The 25,503-nt window shown below is 30.1% G+C and overlaps 4 protein-coding genes and 1 non-coding gene across 7 annotated transcripts in view; 3 read left to right on the forward strand and 2 right to left on the reverse strand.

Moving 5' to 3' along the window:
- The first annotated feature begins 1,950 nt into the window (after nt 1-1,950).
- On the forward strand, nt 1,951-5,904 carry LOC124536278 (MAPK regulated corepressor interacting protein 2). Its single transcript, XM_047112789.1, has 5 exons — nt 1,951-2,111; nt 2,199-2,283; nt 2,523-2,632; nt 2,956-3,012; nt 3,877-5,904. The coding sequence occupies exons 1-5, from the start codon at nt 2,060-2,062 to the stop codon at nt 4,020-4,022; spliced, it is 450 nt and encodes a 149-aa protein (XP_046968745.1). The 5' UTR covers nt 1,951-2,059; the 3' UTR covers nt 4,023-5,904.
- A 2,594-nt stretch (nt 5,905-8,498) lies between these two features.
- Nucleotides 8,499-11,205, reverse strand: LOC124536249. Its single transcript, XM_047112755.1, has 6 exons — nt 10,932-11,205; nt 9,794-10,771; nt 9,509-9,691; nt 9,232-9,409; nt 8,773-8,969; nt 8,499-8,618 (listed from the first exon to the last, which is right to left on the reverse strand). Exons 1-5 carry the CDS (start codon nt 11,118-11,120, stop codon nt 8,818-8,820), a joined length of 1,680 nt encoding a protein of 559 aa, XP_046968711.1. The 5' UTR covers nt 11,121-11,205; the 3' UTR covers nt 8,499-8,618; nt 8,773-8,817.
- A 1,727-nt stretch (nt 11,206-12,932) lies between these two features.
- Nucleotides 12,933-17,630, reverse strand: LOC124536221 (mpv17-like protein). Of its 2 annotated transcripts, none has more exons than XM_047112712.1 (5): nt 17,612-17,630; nt 16,406-16,545; nt 14,500-14,585; nt 14,055-14,167; nt 12,933-13,214 (listed from the first exon to the last, which is right to left on the reverse strand). In XM_047112712.1, the coding sequence occupies exons 2-5, from the start codon at nt 16,535-16,537 to the stop codon at nt 12,991-12,993; spliced, it is 555 nt and encodes a 184-aa protein (XP_046968668.1). In that variant the 5' UTR covers nt 16,538-16,545; nt 17,612-17,630; the 3' UTR covers nt 12,933-12,990. The 2 variants fall into 2 exon arrangements, with proteins under 2 accessions (XP_046968668.1, XP_046968667.1); XM_047112711.1 differs by lacking the exon at nt 17,612-17,630 and adding an exon at nt 17,284-17,602.
- On the forward strand, nt 15,143-15,224 carry Trnal-aag. Its single transcript has one exon. It is a non-coding gene; the product is annotated as a tRNA-Leu (tRNA).
- Nucleotides 17,631-24,400: 6,770 nt separating the features above from the next.
- The window catches only part of LOC124536059 (rab11 family-interacting protein 4A), a 79,917-nt gene continuing 78,814 nt past the window's right edge, over nt 24,401-25,503 (forward strand). For both annotated transcript variants that reach the window (XM_047112482.1, XM_047112483.1), the window contains exon 1: nt 24,401-24,677. The gene's annotated coding sequence lies outside the window, so the exon portion shown is untranslated. The remainder of the gene's footprint in view (nt 24,678-25,503) is intronic.

Consider the following 25,503-nt stretch of genomic DNA (forward strand, 5'->3'; position numbering starts at 1 on the left):
GTGTTCCTATATAACATCTTCCGATGTAATGAAATGAAATTCGTTCGAAATTTAAAATAATTTTTTAAATTTCGAACGAATTTCAAAGTCGAACAACAACACAAATTAAAAAGTCGTAACAATGTAATTTTATTGTGCCTTTGTCTTTTCCCAGATGAAAGTTAAAGAAAAATACAGTCTTATTCATATGCCATTCTCAAACCGCATGCATTGCAAATAAGATTGGACACACACGGACTTGCAGTTAAAACGGTTGTTAAGTGAAAGTAAAACAGCGAAAGTCTTGTACCTAACAGTATCGTTAGTAGAATGGCAAGCATTCAAGAATACAATTTAGAATGCTTAATAAAAACTTTAGCATATTGTTTGTCATGTACAAACTATGAAAATTATGGATATATTTATTTTATTTGAGAAATATATTTTACATAATATAGAGTACATTTTCGTTAACATTTAAAACAGCAGTGCTGAAGATAGATGAACGCGCCTGATTATTAATTGACAGCAATTTTATCGATTATCACAGAATTTATTAAAGAACATAAGGTAGAAATGTTTTAATATTTTTCGTAGTCGTATTTCCTCTTCATACACGTAAATTATAGATTACTCGTGAGCTGTAGGAATTGCGACATTGATTTTCTGTAGTTATATTATTCATCCAATATTAGCGTTTAGCATTTTAAAAATCAAGGAAGTAAGTTTAAGCAAAGAAGGTTTTGATCTTCAGTTACTTTGCGGAGTAGTATCCGGGGGAACTTGAGAAGACGCTTCCAGTAGGTACAATGTTATCAAATTCTAGAATTTAACGTGGAATACTTAGATTATTGTTGAATGGAGAATGCAGAGGATTCTACGATTAATTACATAACATAAGATGAACACATAAGGACACCTACTAAATTATCCTGATCTTTAATTTAGGAGTTCACACTTGATACGTGATCCACTCGTATTTTAGGAGATATGCAAATTTTATTATACGTAGTGAAAACATCAACGTCACTTTTTTATTTATTTAATGAATTAGTAATTTATTTATTTTATTATTAATTACGGCTGATTGCTATACAAGGCATGCACAGGCTATTCAAGTTATGTTACCCATAAGCACTAACAATTAAGAGGTATCGGTTAATCTAAGACAAAACATTAGTTAGCCTCTTTCATTTTGTATTAAAATATCTAAAAAATATTCATACATCTGGATTATACAGTAAAATAAAAGAAGGAAAAATAAGCAAGATGCCTTGAAGACTTTCAGACTTTCGGTACAATACAACCAACGTAAGTTTGAAACGCATATTTGATTATTGGTATTGTTTATCCGAATAAATAAGCCCAAGAAAGTAGTGCACCCTGCACTTGGGTTTGAGCAAGGGCAGAGAATAATATCTCCAGCGCCATTTGCTAGTCGGTAAGTTTAGCCACAGCGGCGGCGGCGCCATAGTCAGGAACCCAGGAGTATCATATCTTGTGATAAAATTTTAATTGAACCATATATGAAGTGGCACAATTAGCTTACAATAGTAATATAATATGTAACGTATGTATATTACAACGACTTAAGTAATAGAATACTACAAGTTTATAAATAAGTAAAATATTAAAGTAAAGACCAAACTATATTAAAACTATATTTAAATATTTACTACAAAATCAGAAAGTACTAAAGAGAATACTCAAATAAAATATATTTTACTTCGATCATTATTTATTTAAGTGCATATTGCAAGCCCTTGAATGACTCTTAGCATCTGACTTGCGTCTCACAGTTTCTCATGTATGGCTCGATGACTCTTTAAAACTCTGTTTTTTTAAGCTATCATATCGTGCAATTCATGCCCATTTAAAAAAAAAAACCTTCTACTTCTCATAGACGTAAAATACTTACATATGACAACACTTAATTGATGTCACATGTCAAGATATAACACTGCATTGCCAATAAATTATGTTTGTTACTACTGGCAACACTAAGTTGTACTTCAATTTGGTTTCAATACAGTACAGGCGTGAATTTTAGTTATATTTTAATCGTGTTTAAAAATTTAAAATGTATACAGTCTCTAAAGGACCCAGCAAGATTGTCGCGAAAACACGAAGAGGTAACTTGACAAAGTTTTATACATATAATTTAATTTGAGCTAATGTAACCTGAAGTGGTCATAAGACTTGAATATTTTGATTTGCAGGTCTCACACAAAATTTAGAAAGATTAGACAGCCGTAAAGACTATAATAGAAAATCTTCAGACTCTGACAATGGAGAAATCATAAGGTAATTTAATTTAAGTTCCATGATGCAACAAGGGACAAACTAATAAATTTCATCACTGATTTTACATAACCTCCGGCCGGAGGTCGATACCGCTTAAATCCTCTTAAATATTACACAAAATGCACTTCAAACTTTATTCGCAAATACATGAACTTAGTTTATATGTGAAATTCTTATTTTTTATACTTAAGGCAGTTATTTGACTTTTATTTAATTTCATATTTTTCCTCACATTTCAGCATGCCCAAACCAGTTTTTCATTCCAATGGCAAAAAAACTGTGCACCAAAGAATACAGCATCATGTGATTACCCCACAGCATGAAGAAATCATAAGATATATTAGTGAAAGTAAGTTGCACAATAATTTTAATATCATTATGCTTAGACCCACTAATAGTATAAACTTAACACTCTTATAGTAAATTAAATCTAAATTTATATCCTATAATATATGACATTTATTTTTTATAAATAAACCTAAGTCGAAATCTATTTAAATATTATTATATTCAGTCTGGAGATTGTATGACATTCAAACTGGTTTAAATCAATATAAAAACAACTCAAGGTTTATACCTAAAATGTTAATATCTTTAAAGCAAAAAATATAAAATATATAAAACTTGGTGTGTCAATCAAATATTTCAATTTTATTTATTCAATCTTCCTAGCTTGGACACAAACAGCAAATGGAGACAGTGAGCCGACCACGCCAACAAGTACCATTGGTAAGTTATTTATAACTTAGTAAATATTACTGCTATTTTACAATTAGAAAGGCCTCCATGTTAAATTTATTTATATTTACTAAAATAATCTTATCATAAATATTTATATTGATTCTTTGTTTTGCTGTCTCCACTGTTAGGAGCAAAATTAGATTATTTCACTGTAATAGGAATCTTATGAGCACAAGCATCGCTCTTGAATACTAATGCATATTGAATCATTTAACAATGGAGGAGTGCGCATTTGTAAAGAGATCAATATCTTTACTTGCTTACATTGTGTCTAGTTTTTCCTTTTCTAAATAGTTTTCAATCGCAGAGATTTGTTAAAATAAATTCATCTGAATGTACATACTATGAGTATGCAAAATTACCTACAGCTTTTTTATATTACTTCATTTAATTCGCATCTAGGACACCACACTGCTTTTTCAAGGCTCTGCAGGCATAACATGTTATCATATATATTTATATATAAAACTATTAGAAATAGATATCAACTCTGTTCTATGTAAATTTAAATAATGCCTTACCAAATTAATCTTGTAATAACTTAGTCTAACTTGATTATTCAAGCTGTGGTTTCTTATAATTAAAAGAACACACATTTTCATTATGTTTAAGAGTCATTTGCTACTCATAATTTGTGTATATCTTTTATTAAAAATCATCAATTAAATTAAAATATTTCATAGACCAAGCACTAAATTAAGTCAGCATTGGTCTGTCACTATATTCCGTCATGTAAGAATACAAACCACATAAGTGGTATTATGTTTAAAAGCAGATTAGATTAATTAATCTTATTATAAGGCTTTGTTAATTCGTACATGTGTATTTTACATTATGTATTATAATTTACAGGATCAGGCAGCTCCTCGCCTACACCTCCCTCAAATCTGTATTATCAAGATGACAACCCCAGTCCTGTGTTACATGACTTTAAGCCATTCGATCTTGAGACATGGTGGGGAAAAAGACTGTTCCAAAACATCACAAACTCCCTCTGAGCCTCGAAGGTCCGTAGAAATAAAATGGGAACATGAAATTTTTCGATAGCGTAAGTCACAATCAATTGCAGTTTACTAAATTTTATAAATGTTTACATAATATTTAATGCAAACTATTTTTGTGATGCAATTTTTCATGCAGTATATGTCATCTTATCTCCTCATTGTCATATTAGTCTGTTTGAAATGATTCTGATAAATCTTACAGGGATTTACGGTTTTGAAGTAAGGTGTCATAGTATAGATTGATGTCTATGATACATGTGTATGTTTATACATGGTTTCCGCTTTATTGTACCCACTCTAATCTGTAATCCATAAGTTTAGTAATCTACAGTTGATTGTGGATCTCAGTAGATAACACCTTATTTTATATCTTAAGTAAATCTTTCCAGAGCTCAATTATTGTTGCAACTGGCTTGCAATGTTGTTTGAACCAATATTCTTTAAGATTGTTTGTTATGTTGAATGAATGTTATTTTTTTCCTTTATATGATGTTCAATTTTAACAAATTTCCGAATAGTATGAAATATATACCAAAGATTTTTTAAACATTTTAAAATGCTTGCTTTTGCCAAATCTATTGAAATATTAAATATGTAAGTGCCATTATGAAATATTTCTCCCGTTTCAAGTAAAGTGAAGATATCAATAACACCAATCATATTATATTATGATTTACTAAAATATTTATGTACTGCATTTGCAGTAAAGTACAGATAGGATTAAAAGTTGTTATAAATGTTATTGTTAATGATGCTAACACTATAAAGTGCCTAAATACATTAAAACGTAAACTACACTGTGTAAACTATTAGAATATTTCCTTGTAATATGTCTGTTATAACCCTATCAGCAATGAACATGCATTCCTGCACAATTAAAATACTTTAAATGCAAATGCAATTCATAATATGAATAATTATTGATTCTTTCATATGAATGTACTTTATAATGCATTGTACAAAATGTTTTGTTATATTTTTTTACAACTTGTTTTGTATAGATGCACAAAAAGGTATGAAATTATCTGTATACTTCAATCTTGATAAAACTACAATTTTATTTAAATTCTATTTGCAAAAGTAGCAATATATAAATGTATATGTGTATGAAACAAGCTAATAACTTAAATGTACTATTTATTACTTAATAGTAATAATTTTTACGACAGTAATTTATTTTTTATCATGCTGGGCTTGTAAACTTTCTGCAATACATACATCTCATCACATTTTTTGTATAAAATATTTACCCTTGTTAAGAAATCAGTATGTTGATCATGCGTTTTAGCTTTATACAATAAATAAAATTGTTGATATGGTTGAAATGCCATGTTTTAATTGTTATGTTTAGAGCTTCTAGTGCTTGAAGCGAGTGTGTCTTCCATTTTGATCGGATAATTTTATATGAATCTTTGGAATATTGGTTTTATTCATTGTTTTTGTTTTTTTTTTATCAAATGGATTTTTTATATAAAAATGATCAATGGTCGTTAAAATATATTTCCACTAGTTCGCTGATCGCTTTTATTTATGAGTAAGCCAAAAACAAATTAGATGTTTATTTACTGTCAAATTTTTAACACAAAATGATTCGTTTCCTAATTACGATATGAAATAATAATACAGATCGAATTTAAGTATATAAATTATAGAGATTTTAGCAATATTTTAAAGACAGAGCACGTGTAATTGTTCAAAATATTTTTCGTACGATAATGTTGAAAAATGAACAAAAGCACCGAAGTAGGAGGAGTTTTGATCCTTTTAGATTGAATATTTGAGTAGTGATATAGCTCGAGGTAGAATATTTTTAGACTGATTTAGTTAATTAAAGTTATGCTTTTTGTTGTAGTTGAATAAACCACCTGACAAAGTTTATGATGTTTTTTTTTTTAAATATATTTTCTATTATCCTTATGTTTTTACATTTAAATAAAAAAATTACAGACCACTGAAAAGAGCGATGGTCATAATTGTAAAAAAAAAAAAATTAAAAATACATCGATGTTGTCAATGTCGATTTTTCGATATTCATTCATTCCTGTCGAGCTCTTAAACGCATTAAGCATATGATCATTGCAGTCAGGCCACTGATAAACTAATCGATGTTAAATTAAGAAGAATATTAAATTATTTTGACGGCTGATCGTCAAACCCGAAGAAAACTTACGGAAGAATCAAGTTGTATAAAGTGCAAAAAATATATTACGCAATACTTTATAAGTTGGCATTTGTACCCAAATGCAAGCAATTGACTTTCATAACAAGCTGTTTGCATCTGATAATTTTGAATATGTCGAAATCAATAAAACGACGGTATATTATTGAAATATTTAAATATGTTTCCACTTTCTATAGTTTCTAAAATAAAAGTATCTCAAAAAAGGCTATGAAAGTAAAAAATATACTTGTTCTTAAATTTTATTTTTACTTTTATACTTGTCTTTGCGCTTTTTTTAATTAGTTATATTTTTAGTAGTAGTGTGTACCTACGTAATATTGTTCCAGCAAAGTCCACATGAGCGAAAAACCTTTGTAAAAGGAATCAAAAATACTCTGACCTTATTAAACGCTCTTGAAAATTCGTTCAAAAAATCAAATAAGTACGAGGATAAGTTATTACAATGTAGAATGTCCCATAAGCATTCTCATCATAAAGATATCTGGAAAACCGACGATTCTACTACAAAAGACTCAAAAAATTCAAACTTAGGTATTAATATAATAAAGATTAAGTAGTAAATATTTTTTACGTTCTCTCTAATGATAAGCTTTCTTATGATAAATTTTCTAGATTGCCTAAAGTCACCCAGAAGTATTTACAATGTAACGGAATCTTGGTCGACCATGAGCATAGTATGTCTTCAATACCAGTAAGTAATTAAATTGAATGGAATGTCTACTGAGAAATGAACCTCGCTAACGCTATTCACTGACTTGCTGCTGAACTAAATAGGATACCCTATTTAGTTTAGTATTATAGTTAGTATTATATATACCTATTATAGTTAGTATTTACAATATATCTGAATGTTATATTATGTATAGTATTAACCAATGATGTTGTAGTAAACAGATATGTTATTAACGCGCAAAAAGTGAAGACTAGAAAACGTCCTAATTGGGACGTTTGCCTTTAGTTGTTTTACGTAGTAATACGTTATAATACATCGTCATTGCGTAGTAATACATTTTGCGTAATTAAAACATCTAGTTATCCCTTTTACTTATTGTTTTTATCAAGCTATCCTTTTTACTTTTAACAAAATGTAAAAATAAACTAAAATAAACGGTCTCCGGCGCGGCACACTTTTTTCTGTTGTTTAGTATGGATATAATATATCTGTTTATTAGAATATCATTGGTATTAACTAATAATTTGGTCCAACGAGTTGAACACGTGGACACCGGAATCCGCGGGTTCTAATACGATTTCATTTTCATGTTTAATTTGAGATTGTTTTTCATCTTTTAAATGGCGGTAAAAAGAAACATCATGAGAAAATTTTGCCACATGTGTGATAACAATTCGCAAGGGGAACGCTTGAAGCGTTACCTTTTTAAAAAAAGGACAGTCTTTGGACAGTTGTCTTACATTTGCAGAATACTACTTCTTGTTTATAAATACATAAATTAGAATGTATTATTTTCGTAATGAATAAACAAAAAAAAATTAATTCCAAAAACAACTTGTCAAATTTAATTTCATTAGAGTCCGTATACCGTTTGTAGTCTTGAATTAAGTACAAGAATACTGTCAAAACATACAGAGATTCACATTCATGTACAGATAATATTTATGCCTTGCCTATTAGGTATGAAGAATTAACTAAACGTTACAATGCACTGTTACAAGCCTACAACGAAGGTTGTACTTCACTCAACACCCACGACAACGAAGTGCTGAAACTTCGTAAACGAATAAACGATGCTCATGAAGAAATTACTAGTGCGAACAAAATAATTCTAACAGTTGGAAACAAATACTTAACGCTTAAACACAGAAAATTAATTCAGGTAAACGTTAATATAAGAGAAGTCTTATTTAAAGTGTAATTTTGTGGTAATGGTATATTTTTATATACTTTAACGAATTTAGAAAGTCTGGTACGAAGGTAAGATAGAGCGTCTGAAGAAAGCAATACGCACCATACTCTTGACGGCAGAGCGCGCGTGTCTCGAGTTAAATGAGAAGCTATGATGCGGACTATGTTTCAAGGTAATGTTCAAAATAAAGGTACGAACCTGTATTTTAACAGTCGTGCAACCAATGCCCAAAACACTTAACGTAACTTTTTTATTTATTAATTACACCATTTTGCCCATAGTAATAATTCCATTCCAGGTTAAAGAGCGCCTATATCATATTGTGAAGAAATAAGACGTATATTACCTACTATTTTATATTAATTGAAATGTTGGTAGACAATAAAAAAGTAATAGTTGCAATAAAATAACAATTTCTTTTTTTAACTCTATATTAAAAAATATATGCGTATATGTACATAAATCTTCGCTTAGACCAAATGGGATAAGATCGTGATTGTGCACTCCACTATCTATCTTGAGCTGTTTTGATCTTCTCCATATCTTAAAAAAGAAAAAAAATTAAACGTTGATGACTTTCATATTGCCTACTATTTATTCGTAAATATTTAGTGAATGGCTTGTAGTTAATCATCTTCGGTTGAAATGAATCTAATTACGCTAATCCATTTAATGAAAAATTACGTAATTAGCTCACCTTTTACTGAGAAGTCAGAATTAAGGCAATTTAAGTCTGCTGCGATTAACTAACACATTCTTTATGCAACCGTTTTATTTCTCTGACCATTCCATCCAATATTATAGCCAGTTCATCTGAACTGGACACTAGGGCTGAGTCGGCCATCGCTCCAAATCTGAGCACTCCGTTATAACACAGAGCGGTTATACCTAGACCTGAAAATGAGGAAAGGTAATATATTTATTTACGGTGACTTTTTAAACCCTAAGTTCCATTTATAAAAATCATGAATTTTGCTGAGTGAAATTAAAAACCATGAAGAGTGATGTTGATTTCAGTGTACGGTTTAAAATTCGCAAATGGTCCAACTTGTTAGCTGAAAGCCGTTTTTGCGCATGAATATGAATCTTTCGGATGGATATAATTGTTTATTTAACGAAGTATGTAACAATGATATTTATGAAGATATTTACAAACCTGTATTTCCTTTATTTGGAATGAAAAAGACCAAAGACTTCATCAATCCACCACAAATGCTTAAAACTTTGGGTCCAGGCATGTTACTGAACACCATCGTGGCTTGGTTGCTGTTAAATATATTAAAAAGTATTTCCTTTGGCAAAATACTGCAAATCTTTAAAAAATTAAAATTTGTCTGCAAAAAAAATATTACACAGTTATAGGAAAAGTAAGTATAATTTGTAAATAATTTGCAACACTTCGTTTCTTTCACAATATTTTATGGCTTTCTTACAAGAGGATCAGCGCTGTCTCGCAGTCCATTAAAACTTCTCCTTACATCTGCAATATCAGATCCAATGGGCAAATCCAATATACTAACAGTAAAATTATTTTCCATTTTTAAAGCTCCTGTTTTCTTTTGTGGAAACCTAAACGGCAGTATTACTGAAACCGTATTAGGCGCTGGGTCAATCCCCTATAACAAGATATTAAATTAGAGAAGATTATTTTATAAATTCATAAATAATATGTGTCTCAACGAAATAAACAACGTTGACGTTTTATATTAAGGATTTACCTTTATAAAATAATCTCGTAACCCACAAGACAGAGATGTTGCTAAAATATCGGAAAAATTCAGATCTTCAGAATGTTTCTTTATGTCTTTTACTAATTCAAATAACTTTTCGTCCGAATCTGTCCACTTAAAAAGCTTTTTGCCATTTAGCGTCGGGCCATGTAAGGAAGTTCTATCTGGCATCCTCAAAATCCCATTCACTAAGCATCCTGGCATTTTACAGAGTTTCATTATCATTTCCATTAAATCTGAGGGAGTCTTTTTGCTGTTACATTTGTAAGCATCTGGCATACAAAATACGTTGGATTCGTTTTCTCTATCCGCTAAAGACTCACACAAGAATTCTATCAAAGCTACGCCATCGCCTACAGAATGGTGTATTCTAAAGATAACACCGTATTCATCGTTTTTGTTATCACTTTTTAATTTTTGATTCGTTATCAATATTTGAAATAGTCCCTCGTCATTGAAAGGTAAAGGTTGATAGGCTATTTCGGTCATTATTTCTTCTAAGTCTGATACATTGAGCTCGGTGCTATTCGATACATCGACGATGCGCACATACTGATTGATATCTATGTAGCAACATTTTCTCCAATAGTAAAATCCGTACTCTTCGTTTCTTCTATAAAATATTTTCTCCGCATCTGAATTTTGTATTACGTCCTGCAATTTTTCTCTGATGTGGTCAACTAAATCTTGAGATGATTTGGATTCGATAATACCGAGCACGTTTATGATACTCTTAGTCGCGTCATCTTCTAAACTCCAGAATACGTCAAAACTACTAAGAAATCCCGCGAAATGTCTGTCTTTCCTCTTAATTATGACAGAACAAATTAATTTATAAAAAGAAGCCAGTAGTAATAGCGATAAAACGAACGGCATAACTAACGTTAAAATAATAAAAATAAAGATTTTGTGAAGCCAAACTCGATCTTCCATTTTCATTTTCACTTTCTTTTTGAACACTTTATACTGAAACAAAAATTTATACTTTTATTGTATTCACTACTAAGTTACTAGTTTTTTTTAAGTATTTAATCACCACGTACTGATACATCGCCTGTGACGTACTGTCAAATTTAATATAATTATGCGATTCAATTACTACTTAAATCGTATACAAAATACTAACCTCAAAGTGAAAAAGATAATCGATAAGAACAGCCACCAATACGCCACTGATAGCGCCGAAACCGGCAACTTTAGTTACATATGCACCCTCTATACTCGTCCTAGCTTGTGACGAGAGAACCAGATCTTCAGAAAGACCGTAGTCCATAGCAGGCATTGTATCATTCAAAAATTCACTTAAATATTTCATTGCTCAAAATATATTTTTAATTTTATAAATCGAACGTTGCCTCTAACGAGAGCTCTAACATCCAACTAAAGTCTCAGCTCTATGTTGCAGTAAAAAGAAAAAGGAAACCTTAGAAATATTTGAGACGGATAGACATAATCTAATTACTCAAAACGGTTACATTTATATAACTTCTTGTATAATAATTTGCTAAAATGGCGTAATATTAGACCTAAATAGTTCTGTAAGTTGTCATAATCAAAATTATGTATTTAATTTTGTTATTTTATTAATAGAAGCATTATATTGATTGAATTAATATTTACATTTATTCTATATTTTTTCTCGAATTGTACACTTTTATCAAAATCAAGGTCAGTATCCAAAGTCTAGTAGGGATTACCCATGTAGCGATAAGACCGTCTTTCGTATATACATATTTATATAATTAATTTTACTATAATTAAAACTGAATTTTAATTTTCTTAGTGTACAATACAGAATTGCAAACTAGCCAGGTAAGGCTTCGTGCAAACCCGTCTGAGTAGACATCATCCATTCGTCATAGTATATACAACTGCCAACAGCATACATACATACAAATCATCAGCCCGTTTTTGTCCACTGCTTGACATAGGCCTCTCCAAGTGCACGCCACTGTGGTCTTTCTCCGCCTACTCGCATCCAGCTCCTGCCTGCCGCCTTGCGTAAATAGTATAACAATACCAAGTATTGCTTCCAACAGCTTCCGGCTTTTCCGGCTTGAAGCGTGAGTGAGCCACTTTAACCACAGGTCCGATAGACGTAACATCTTCCCTTTCAAAGTTTCATATTGACAATATAAGGAATGGTTGTTACTTCTTACGTCCAATCCCTAGTAGCGGTGCTGAGTACCAACTTACCACTATAATCTCCAGTTGCCCGCACATATTACACACACACATAAATATGTTGCACTTAACTTTGCATTATTAAGTGTAAGATGTTATGTATAAGAAAATAGTATTGTTTAAATAAAATAGAATAAAAGCTTTAAAATTTTTATTAACAACAAACAAAAATGAATTTTAAAATTAAATAACAAATTTATTACTAAAAAAATATTCCAATAAAAATACTTTCTTAGACTTAATCTTTGGAATTGACTAATTATTTATTCTATTATTATTAAATAGACCACCATCACTGTATGTGTTCATTGTAATATATTGACTATGTCTGTTTAAATTTGAGTAAAGGTAATTTATAAAGCGAAAATAATAATACAATTACGTAGCAATTACTTCCAAAACCAACCACTAGCCGGGTTTAATACCTAACAGAAGAGTAGGTACAATAACAGCCTGTAAATGTGCCATAGCTAGGCAAGTGCTACTTGTAAAGGTACAGTTTCACGGCTGAGATGAATTACGACGCATTTGAAAACTCAGTGATGCTTGTATGCCGATGTTTAGACCTACTATCATCCAGCCCACCTCGGCTCTTACGAGCGCGTCTGTCACTACGACAGACTATAATAAACTAACATTACAAATGAATTCAAAATGGAGACAATATCATTAAAAAAACTTTTCGATAGAGTAAATGAACTATAGGAATGTATAGACTATCTGCAAGAATCTACAGTTATTTTTCATGTTTTTATTACATTTCACTCAAACTACCTACATTTATTTATAACGTAACTTACAAAACTACGAACTTACATTATAAAAATAATTTATACCCTAATCTTAAACATTATTATAATAATAGAATACATGTTGTTTGTAGGTAGGTATATAGATATTTATCTTATATTAATTATGTAACACATTTAGTGATTTTCAGTACAATGAATAAAGTTACAATAAAATTTACCTGTACAGTGCAATCAATTCAACTTAAAAACTTATTCAACATTTTTAACAACTTTTTGTCTCTTTATAAAACAAAGGACATTAATCCATATGAAAGAAGCAGAGGCTACATACACGACCCGTAAATTAGATGGAATAAACGCAAAGTTTATAATCTGTCCGGGAATCCAGAAGGCTTGATTTGCGATGAACGTTTTCCAGTACTTGTCTCTTAGATCTTCGAACACGTCTTCTTTTCGCTCGAGGACTCCTAATACTGTTAACAAGAAGTAAATTGGTTAGTACCTATGCAGATTACATTTTTATGTCGTTCAAATAATGTATAAATATGTACTTATAATAAGGATTGGATTTAAAACTTGCTCCGTGTGTAAAACGAAAAATAAAAATACAAAAATATTTTTACTAGCTTTCATGAAATTAGGTATAAAGTAAGAAAGATATTTCTACATAGTATAAAGCAAAGTCGTTTTTTCTGTCCCTATATCCCTTTGAACGCATAAATCTTTAAAAGTACGCAACGGATTTTGTTGCGGTTTTTTAGAAGTTTGCTATGTGATATCGTAAATTAACAAATTCTCTAGTATATTTAGTATCAGTATTGCACGCGTGCGAAGTCGGGGCGGGTTGCTAGTTGTGTATCAGTTCATAATTCTCGAAGCCACCGTTCAAAACATTTGTGTGTATAAGATTAAACGCAGAAAAGATCCCCGTCTTTCTTCGTCTTTTAAGATAACGAGCGGTATAGTATCTTCCAGCGTTCGTCGCAACAATGTGCCCGAGGCAAATGTTCTTAGATCGATGTTATTGTTACTACCTCAAAGTTTAAGTTAAATATTACCTACTAGAAGCCGCCTGCGTCTTCGCTCGCATTTTAGGTTGTCTTGTGTCAGGCAAATAATATACCCTTTCTTGGAGTTCAAGTTTGCTTCAGAGCAAATTTCATCAAATTCGGTTCAGCAATTTGGTCATGAAAGATGGACAGGCAGACAGAAAGACAGACATCGATTTACTAGGACCAGTGAGAATGATTGTAACAAATGCTTGGATTGAAGGAATTAACGTTACAATCTGTATTGTCAAATTGAACACTCACTTGTATAGAATGCTGCAAGCAACACTGGAGTCATGAGTAACTGATCAGAGACGACCTTCGTTGCAACTGACTTGACGGCTGTACCGACGAATTTTCTATCCAGAAACTTATACCTTATAAATGACAAAATATATCTAACAGTTAAAAAAGGATGAATAACCAATTTTAACTAAAAACTCAATTAACAAACTAATTTTATCTTTTTTATAACTGATTTTTATTTGGGGTAGGTATTTTTGAGCGCCAGTGTCTGGGCGAAGGTTACCACATACCATCAGATATCCCCATAGCTCGTCAACTGTTCTACAAATATACTACCGACAAACGAAAATTATTACTTAAACAAACAGACAAAATACTAAAGAAACACAATTATTTCGAGTGTAGAGATAGTCTTTATTTATACATATTGTCTTTAAATTAATTTAGTAAGTAGTTAGATTACCAGTAGTAGAGGGTAGGTGCATACAAGCAGCTACCAACGGCTGCAATACGGCCTGCGGAAGTTAAATCTATCTCCGGCTTCTCCGGCTGCAATTGTACAGAAATCAATGAATATGTTTATAAATAGAACGGATACATTAGTAAAGAAGTGAATACGGATACCAGTCATAGTAACAGAGACATCATATATATTTATATAAGCTACATCAATATGTACATAATTATTGTTTGAAGCTCTTTTATCATCACGGTGTTTTATTATTGCTATTACATCGTTTGAATAATTATAAAATATTGCAAGCGAATAGATTACAAAACGGCCACGAGATGTCACCACTTGTTCACTGGTGTGGTTTAAGATATAAGTACCGATGGAACGGTATTTTTTTTTCAATTATTATTTTTCAGCTATCTTTTTTCATATACTTACTATATAATACCACCTTGATTAAAATATTCAGAAAATTGTATTCCACAATTTTAGTTTTTTAATCTGATATTGCCTTATCATTTTATTAATTCAATTTATCGAGCTAACGTTTGTATATGTCAATGAATTTTATTATATTACCAATGTTATGATAAAAATAGTCCATTTGCTGTATTGTGTAAGCATATGCGTTATTACGACTCAGTGGAACATGGGTAGCGTGGCCGAGCGGTCTAAGGCGCTGGTTTAAGGCACCAGTCTCTTCGGAGGCGTGGGTTCGAATCCCACCGCTGCCAGTGTCTTTTTTAGTTTCTGTTTTTTTTAATTGAATCTGTATATTTTTTATTTTAATAGAAATATTACCTTTTGTCTAAATTATACATTCTTACAACGGTAATTTTTTTTATTAATTAAAGTTCTGCTAAACTATTTACTATAACTACTTAGTAGTTACTACTATCTAATAAGAATATTTATAGTAGTATAGTTATAAATCTACTATTCATTTTTATTTAAAGTAAAAAAGGAACATTAGTACAGGAGATACTTTTGTAATTCTATTTGCGTTTAAAACAAGAAGTGCAGTGTTCTTAAACAAAATACTACGTAATAGTAACATTTCCAAACGATTTGTAACTTCTTCAATATCAATATTACAGCTTATCTTGATCGTAGATATACGTATTATATTTAGATAGAGATTTATCTAAAATCTTGTATTTTACACCAGAAAGAGAAATAAATCTTATCATAATCTTTCATTCATCATGCCGATAAATTACAATTAAAAAAAAAAAAAATCCCGCCAAAATTTGTTTGACATTTTTGACATTTAGTCACGAGGCTAGAATAAGTTACGATATTTTTTTCTCACGTACAATAGATTTAGTTCTGTAACAGTATCATTTGTAATAACAAATATTTAGGTTTTCATATGATTTATATTGTAATTTAATTTCCGAACTGTTCATCAAATTCGATTCAATAAGTCTCCAAATGCGAGACGAGAGTTAATTTTAAATTGATCAGAGTTTCAGAAACACGAAGTATGTGATTTATAACTGGTAGAAGCTAAGTCAGTGACGCTTAGATGTGTGCTAAGAACCGGTTATTTAACCACCACAAAGCATTACATTGTTCTCTGGTAGAGGCAACCAGCTAGCATAATTACTTGTCTAAGAGATATACCCGTCATGTGTATCTTGGCAACGCGGATGTTAGTTTTTAGATTTATTTTAATACAACGCATACGATATTCTTCTTAAACATTTAACACCCCGTAATATTGATACAAATGATGTTGATTGGTCGATTTTTCGCCAGAAAACCGGAATTGCGTATATTAACGGCGAAACGCTAAAACGCGGTCATGAATCGTACAGTTTCAATGTTAAATTTTATTACTCATTTATATGATTCGTAGTGAATAAAAGTATCTAACTTTTTACTGTATGGAATTATAGATTTAGTTGTTTACCGAATAGATCTTATTAAACGTTTGCTGGGACAGTTCAGCCGCAGTGTAGAATGTTGCGTACACTACGGTATTGGTGATCACGGGTCGTTTTTTTAGCGAGGTGCGCCAAAAGTTTGCCAATCGGGACGCCATAATGCCACCTGTGAGAAAAATTGCGATGTACACTCCACTTGAATTCGAGTAGTCGATTTTTCTAAGACATTTGTATAAACAAAAAAAAAAGAAAAACATTCTTTAATCAAAATTCGGCAACATATCGTTCTTCCCACTCGTATCTGTATTTTCGTAGTTGTTTATTTTTTTTAATAATATATTTTTCATCTGACGATCACGGTGAATCACAGGGACGTTTGAAATATATATTTTCGCAAACTTTATTTTTACACAAACGAATAAAGTTTATTTACCGAATATAATAACGTCACAGAGTATGATTGCCGACATTAAACTCGGACCCCTCTTAAATTAGCAATTTCTCGCGACTTTACCTGTACTATTTCTGCCCATATCATCTCTGACCTATATCCTGTAGTCGCATTGACGCTAATGACGTTTAACGTCAAAAAGAAAAAAAAAGAAAGTTTCTTACGAATTCAAAAGAACTTTCTTTTGAATATTCGACAATCTGGTATGTAATTGGTTAAAACACACATAAAGTAATTAAGATTTGATTTAAAATATTCTTGTCAGTGTTAATAATAACAATAGAAATTTAAATTTATAATAAAGAAATCTACTACGATGTTAGAATATGCAAATATAAATGAAATAGTATTTGAATATTTATACGTGTAAAACGAGTAATATTTTTATATTAAAAATTATAGTAAAAATATTTTAGTAAAATTAATATAAATTTGTAGTGACTTCTTACTTACTGATAAATACTTCCGCGGTGAAATATTATGAATTATAAACGGTTACTATTTTTATATACTAAAAACTGCTTTTTAGTACATAAAAACCACACCAAAAACCACCAAAATATGAGACATGAAAATAATAGTTAACATATAATAAAAAATATATATATAACACGCACTCTGTTGTAAATATAAATAACGTCAACACGTCTTAAAATAAAACGATTCACAAAACCACTGTTTTAGAATTCCGTGAATATTTGAAAGTATTAAAATATATTTTAAATAAAATGTAGAGTACAGTTAATACAAGCAGCTAACTGCGCCGCTGGAACTGAACTACCTCTGGGTCTGTCACCGGTCGGCAATTGCTTCAATCATTCAATGGAATAATTTAAAAATTACACCGTCACGATCCACACAAATTCACTAGGCACTTTTACCCTTTCTGCCCATGATACATAATATATTAAAAAAAAAAAAAACTATGTACACTTTTTGAAATTATTTTATTTATAATAATAATTATATTTAACAAAAATATTGCAATTACACTGGTAATGTTATAAACAAAATATAATGTTGGTTATTTTTAGTTTTATTTTATTAAGATACTGGACGAAAACCCGCTTTACTAAGAAAAAAAAATAAAACTAAGCAAAGACGGTTTATCAATTATTAATATAATTTATTGTGGATAAGTTTCCATTGAATTTACCGTACTCCTCCACGAAAATATTATGTGTATGATGTTCTAGTAAACAGATAATATGTCATTAATGCGCAAAAAGTGAAGACTAGAAAACGTCCTAATTGGAACGTTTTGCCTTAAGTCGTTTTCATCATAATTATGTCAGTAATACGTTATAATACGTCATAATTATGTAGTAATACGTTTAGCGTAATTAATACATCTAGTTATCCCTTTTACTTATTGTTTTTATCAAGCTATCCTTTTTACTTGTAACGAAATGTAAAATAAACGGTCCCCAGCGCGGCACACTTTTTTCTGTTGTTTAGTATGGGTATAACATATCTGTTTATTAGAATATCATTGGAATCCACATAAAAAATATACAAACGCACACATCAGAATCAAACATGGCCGCCCGTTGAATTTCATTTCGTTGAATTTTATAGATTTAATATCGAAATCAAATTTAAATTCAAATCAAAATTATGACCAGATTAATTAAGATAATTACGTAATTCTAAAAATAATTTTACTAATTATTTTTTACTATTTAAACAGCATTTGGCATTATATTTACAATTCATTATACCTAAGGTATTCGGAGTCAAATCCATATTTAGGCTAATTGGTACATAATTAGCTTTTTTAATACATATTACATTTTTTTTAATTAATATAAAACCCTGATGTATAGAGACATTATCATAAGTAAGAGATATTAGTTTTTACATTATTTGTTCTTTAATATTTAAATTCTTTATCTTGTAATTATTAAATATTTTACTCTTAAAATTTTATGTTCGAATATGTACCTATAGATTAATAAATATATGATTAAAAGGTTTTGTCTCTTGAATGGTTTTCCCAACTGGAAGTACTAACATAAAAATAATCAAAATTTTCATGTACCTGTTGGAAAAACCGGTGATAACTAAGAAGCGATGACATCTTTTATGTCTACAAAATGATTGTCAATGAAAAGCAGTACTCATTGTACTATTAAAAAAATTAAAATATATATATATAAATTGTGTTTGAACCAAACACTAATAATAAAATTAATTGAAAATCGGATTATTGATACCTAATATAAGATGTACTTACTTACAATATAACAACCACTAATCTTATAGGATGTATCAATCTTATATATAATAATATTGTATAATTGAAGCTGGTATTTGGGTTTATTTTTCTTCGTGTACTACGTAACCGTTTCATCGGATAGAAAGCTGGTACAGAAACTAGAATATTTTTCGTATTTAATATCACTGACACTTGGTATCTCTACAAAGGGTTGGGGAAATGGCATATTCGAAGCCGGGTCTACACGAGAGAGGTGCACCCAAAATATACATTTGTAGATTCGGCACTGTATGCATACTGAAACATATATACCTAGATACATACATTTCTATATGGCAGGATAATCTTTATTAGGTTTTGCAACTATTTTACAAATTTAACTTCACGTTTACTAGATAGAAAACGATGCATCGAATCTATCCTTGAATGTATGCGATTGATAAGAAATTGATAAAATCTATTTGATAACAGATACTCATCTCTGTACTGTTAAGGGCACAATAACACAATATAATTAAATCAAATATGACTATTTACTTAATAAACGTTAGGTGACGGATGTTTAATTAAACACCGATTTATTTATTTCAATCATAATTGTGTTGTTACTCGAAATAAGTCACATCATTGGTTAAAGAATAACCCATAGACAAAGCTTTTAGGTAAAAACTAAAAATAGTTGATAGGTTTACTTTTCAAACAATCTTGAGGGATGACTGATGACATTATATGAGTTTTTTTCTTAAATACCATTTCACAATCGTCTTGACTATGCTTTTAAAGTTGAGCGTATCTTCTCTATTATGAGAACAATAATATTTAATTTTGTTATTTATTTTATTGTGACTACATTTTTACGCCAGTAATTATTAGAAGCAAAATCAAATACATATATATACAATTTTAATTAAACATATTATGTTACATTTTTTTGGCTGTAAGATATTGTGTCTTCGGCTGTTTTCAACCGACTTCAAAAAGGAGGAGGTTATCAATTCGTCTGTATTTTTTTTTTCGTTTTATTTTTCACACGTATTTAAAATCATGAATACTTTAATGTAATGGTTATAATAATAGAGGAAAGGAAATATAATATGATTGATAAAGACTCTTATAATCATAACGATTGTAAAGATAAACTTAAAATAGGATTCCGTATGAGTATGACACATAAATAATATATGTAAGCATTTACGATTGTATGTATGTTGGTATACATATATTAATATCGTCATAATCTTAATCATAATCAATAACAATTATAGACAATTTAGATTTTCAAATATCTGTTAAAATACAAACAAACGCTATAAATACACATTCATTTTTAACTATTTTTCGTTGTATGTTTATTTTTTAAATATTTTTATAGAAAAAATAAAACTCTATATATGCGATATTATTTGAAAGAAAATTAACGGTAACCTTATAAATAAGTCAATATAAATTCGATAATAATCAAATTTTAAAATGACTTATTGGTATCTACAACGCAAGGCCAAAATCAGTTCTTTAAATTTGGACAGGAATTCGTTAAACGTAAGTGAGCACTAAGAAAGTTTTCCCAAAGGGGTTCTATAAGAAAATATGTAATATATAACCATAGACATGTGAAAATTTTTATTACAAGTAAAAGACAAACATTATTATATTTTCCGATGAAATATCCAATTGGATAGACGACTTATTATTTAAATTAATCACGTATATGATAAATAGGGAAAGTGGACCAAAAAATTCACGAATGTAAAAGCCTGTTTATAAATAATTTGACAAGATTAAAGGTTGTAAATTATGTAAGCGCGTTAAAATATAGTTGTACATAGTAAGAGTTAGATAGTTAATTATATAGATGTATAATACTTTTAGTTTTCTTCCATACATATGCTGTCAGTCTTTGATGAGTAAATATATCTTTAACTCTATATTTAAATCTCTTTTACCTTTTCATCTTTTTTACCTTTTACCTAACGTAATAATCAATTTTATTCCTTAATATTTTATTTTAAAACTGCCTCTTGTATTTTGTGATTCAAATGTCACGGAAAAAACAAGAAATGTAACAACTACACGTAAAAATAGTATAAGTAACCAAGGTTTGGCTGGAATAAGTTCACTGAATTCGTTTCCATGTGTTACCTATTTTTCTTTTTTCTCTCTTGGTAACTGAGAGTTAAAAAAAAAATATATTTTACAAGGGAAACCAGAAAGCTATACTAGATTGACAAATGAGACATGTGTATCTGTGTAGAGATAATTCGTGAAGTGCCATAATATCTATAACGATAGGTATCTACAGATTGAATTTCGATTTAATTTATATTTCACAATTATAAAAATATTTATTCTGTAACTTGAAAACATACAGACTCAGTAAGAATGTATTCTTATCAGGTTCCGACAAGATGAGTAAACTCATTAAATAGTAGATCAAGAAGTAGGTGATTTCAAAGACCACTCCAAGCCGAACACAGGTTAGCAGTAGACCCACCTTGCTTTATAGTGCTGGATCTTTAAAATTATATAAATATGTTCATGTATAATCGTGTATACACAGAAACCGTTAACCAGGGTTGCCACAAATTTTACAGACGACGTTTGTAATTTTTACAATTTAAGTCGCTAGACAGACTATAAATGGACCTCTTGTTTGAAACTATCAAAAATCTTTTATGTAAGTTTTCGTACAGCTTATATTTTCATTTATCCAGTCACATAATAATACAAATTTAGCTTTTACACAATTATGCAACCTGGCAGCCGCGGCAGCATTCATTCAGTGTTGCCACAGCGTTATTCTAGATGGCGCCGCAATGATTCTCCGATATAAACGTCTATTTAAAAAGTTGCGATGTATATGACAACTATTAAAAAAATTGAAATCTTCTTAGCTTAACAAAATATCTCGTATGCCGTGGTGACAAACGGCACACCGATATCTCGTACCGTCACTCTCCACCTATCTCCCTGTCTCCGTTGTACAAAACTCTATTGTATTTATTTCACTCCAAATGTATTTATTACTTTTCTAAAGAAAATTTATTAATAACAATATCGATTAGATGTTTAACAATAAACTAACTACAGGCACAAGGAACATAACATCTTAGTTCCCAAGATTGATGGCGCATTGACGATGTAAGGAGCTTCATTGTCTATGGGTGATGCTGACCACTTACCATCAGGTGGCCCATATGCTCGTCCTTGGCGGACGATACCATATATATAAAAACATAAAAAAAAGAAATAAAATAAAATAAATAAATACATTAACTGACCGTTCCATGATAGCCACATTATTTTTACTTTACCTATTTATCTCTAACTACATCACTTTGATTGTAAAATCTTGGTGGCAATTTCCTATCTTACATACTAAGGTATACTGACCAATCTTTATAGACGCTGGTCCTTTTCAAAGAGACAACTAACAAAGTAAACTATATTACATTTTAATTATTATTAAAGTAGAAATACTTTCTTAATTACTAGATATCCGCGTTGATAGGAAAACTGATGTTATTTGAATAGGCACTAATTTGTGTTGAACAAAGTTTGAAATTCAAAGTAAGAAAAATAGCTTAATTCAAATATTATTTTAATTCGTTATTAATGTAAATCTAGATACTATCGATTCTATATTCTACCTTTGTACAGTACCTAATCGGAAAGAACCAAAAAGATACACAAATATAACAACCATATACCCCTAGAGACTTAAAGTCAAACAAACGAAGTTGCGGACACCAGCTAGTAAAAAATATGGATAGTGGATCTATAGATTTAGATGCAAACAATACCCATAGTTTCCCCCAATTAGGTATAAAATTATTATAACGCTACCTGTTTTAGTATCACTACTATGTCTAGTACACGTAGTGTAATGTCCATCGCTATAATTAAAGTAAAATATTTTATAATAAAACCGTTCTATATTTACAGTTACAAAGTCATTCATGGGCCAGAACAATGAAGGTTTCTCAAGAAATTAAACGACACAAAACCATTATAATTTGATTATATTTAACCGTAAATGTAACCTAATAATGTAAATTTACTTTTAGTACTTTTTTTCGTTACAACTGTATTCAAGATTTTTATTTAAAAACATATTATGAAAATATTTCAAACAAAGAATGTCTATTATAATTATTCCGTAGGTAATATAACGTATAAATAGAAAGGAATACCGTTAACATAGGTTTAATAGTAGGAACATTGCATCGCTTCGAGCTCTACATGCTCTATCTGTTGCATAAAAAAGCAAAATATCAGTTATAAAACAAAAAAAAAAACACTGAGTCGAGTCATACGACCATAAGGCAAATGTTTTTTTTTAATAGAAAAAATACAACCCGTTTCTGTATCCAATGCTAGTGTAATAATAGAATAAAAAAAGTTTTTTAAATCCTTTTAATCTTGAGTATTTACATCAACTTCCTTGTCTAATATGCAATGACACGTTAACGTGAAACATATTATATATTAACATAGCATTAGTAATCTGTCCATGAATGGTATTTTGTTGTTTGTAAAGTTTAAAATTTGAAATATCGTGCGGGGCGGGAGGCGCCGTGATCGCCGGTGCCAGGTAACAGGAGGTACGACATTAAACAGTGGGCCCGAGCGTTATTTTTAGACAAAAATTTACACAGACAAAGAATTATATATTGATTTGACCCATATTATTGTAATATGATGAAAATCAAGTCTAGTCATTGTAACGCTTTATTTTTACAGTATGTTATTTATTCAACTAATATTATAAAAATTTGCTTGCCGACCCGAATTTAACTATATGGGGCATAAAAGACCCATGAGTGAAATACTTTCCTTACTCCTCACTGAGTTTATGTTTTTAGCAATATTCAATAGATATAACTTTAATTGAGTGCACTTGGGTTTCGATTTCTCGAAATCTGCCACCGTATAAAGTTGACACCGGATCTCGATAAGCTACTACATATACATATTACATAATTTTAAATGGGTAGTATCGGTGGTGTTCTAATTATAAATATAATAATTCTTGATTGTGTACTTATAGTTAAAATTATAGTTACTAAAAAAAGTAATTTGTTTAAACATATTCTTAGAACAGATTATTGAGTCACATATGTTTATATATTACTAGGGTGATTCTTAATATTCGATATATAGCTGTCTAACTTCTATGAAATAACATTAAGCAATAAGAAATTCATTAATCTAAAATAAATGCTTAGCTAATGACAACTTTATTTAATTATGTCCAAGCCAGGTGTAAAAATGGACCACTGCGTGTTCTTGAAGCTTAGCGGTCGTCCTCCCTCCCACGTCACTGCGTATCTCTTTTCAACGCTATCACGCCGTCTCTCTCTCTCAACAAATTCAGTCGCCGCGCAACCCGCGTGTCATAGAGGTGTGCAATTTCAGTGCGTTATGTTTCATCGTAAATAAAACCTGTTTGTGTACTTTATTTGACATATTATAACATTTTAGATTTCAAATAAAAGTGGTTCATAAGTGATTTATTATTAGTGTGTAAGTGTGAGATACAGTGAGGAGTTTTTCTTGTGTGCGGTCCTTCAGTTGGAGGCTCTATAATCGACTTTCTGTCTTCTTATTCGTTCGACGGCGATAAACCAAGGTATGCGACTATTTTCCTAAAAACAACATGTCATTAAAAAAACTTTATCGTTTATTTTTTTATTTAGAAACGTATGTGCCTATTAGAAATATTCTATGGTGATATTATTATTTATGTTTAATAGTATTATTATTACATGTATCTTATTTTTAATAACACTACTTAACAAGTAAACCATACTATAATATTATATAACTAAGATTATTTTGTTACAAAACACTGAGATGAGACAAACTTTCTCGTATCTGTGATAGCGGATGTATCGCTGTATCTCCTAAACTCGATACTCGGGTAACCTGTATAAGTTGATCCTTCGTGTCCGGGCACTTAGCGAATAGAAAGCTAACATTTTGAAATCAACTTATGCTAATAATCATTTAGATTTACATTATTTTCAAAATGAATCTATTTGATATTTTTACTATTAAGAACTTATTATGTAATTTACTAAGATTATAGTTGTAATTTTGCTAAAAGACTTAGTAAGATTGAAAATCATATTAGCGATTCATTTTAAAAATTACTTCATAACGTTTATTTTATTATACTCTCGATACCAGTGCCGCTTTAGCCAGAGTACAATAAAGAACTAAATACGACTTTTAAGATGAATACCAATAAAGAATAAATCTATTTTATTCCGGCTAGGAATGTTTAAGTTCCCGTATTCTCTCTACTAAAATATGTTTGTATGTATATTTATTATACATATAAACTTTTTGAAACACTGTCTATTGATGAAAACCGCATTGAAATCCGTTGCACAGATTTAAAAATCTAAGCCTACAAATGGCGGGAAACGACTTTGTTTTATACAATGTAGAGA

The sequence above is a fragment of the Vanessa cardui genome, chromosome 16 (genome assembly GCF_905220365.1).
Source record: "Vanessa cardui chromosome 16, ilVanCard2.1, whole genome shotgun sequence".
Lineage (NCBI taxonomy): Eukaryota > Metazoa > Arthropoda > Insecta > Lepidoptera > Nymphalidae > Vanessa > Vanessa cardui.

Excerpts from the sequence above, each read along its gene's own strand:
- LOC124536278 (XM_047112789.1), top strand. The coding sequence starts at position 2,060 with ATGTATACAGTCTCTAAAGGACCCAGCAAGATTGTCGCGAAAACACGA. Across the intron at positions 2,633-2,955 it reads CATAAGATATATTAGTGAAA|CTTGGACACAAACAGCAAAT; the intron begins GTAAGTTGCACA and ends CAATCTTCCTAG. Across the intron at positions 3,013-3,876 it reads CACGCCAACAAGTACCATTG|GATCAGGCAGCTCCTCGCCT; the intron begins GTAAGTTATTTA and ends TATAATTTACAG.
- LOC124536221 (XM_047112712.1), bottom strand. The coding sequence starts at position 16,537 with ATGGCGTCCCGATTGGCAAACTTTTGGCGCACCTCGCTAAAAAAACGA. Across the intron at positions 14,586-16,405 it reads CGTTTAATAAGATCTATTCG|CCGGAGAAGCCGGAGATAGA; the intron begins GTAAACAACTAA and ends GTACAATTGCAG. Across the intron at positions 14,168-14,499 it reads GCACCTACCCTCTACTACTG|GTATAAGTTTCTGGATAGAA; the intron begins GTAATCTAACTA and ends GTCATTTATAAG.
- LOC124536249 (XM_047112755.1), bottom strand. The coding sequence starts at position 11,120 with ATGAAATATTTAAGTGAATTTTTGAATGATACAATGCCTGCTATGGAC. Across the intron at positions 10,772-10,931 it reads ATTATCTTTTTCACTTTGAG|TATAAAGTGTTCAAAAAGAA; the intron begins GTTAGTATTTTG and ends TTTTTGTTTCAG. Across the intron at positions 8,970-9,231 it reads TCCAAATAAAGGAAATACAG|GTCTAGGTATAACCGCTCTG; the intron begins GTTTGTAAATAT and ends CCTCATTTTCAG.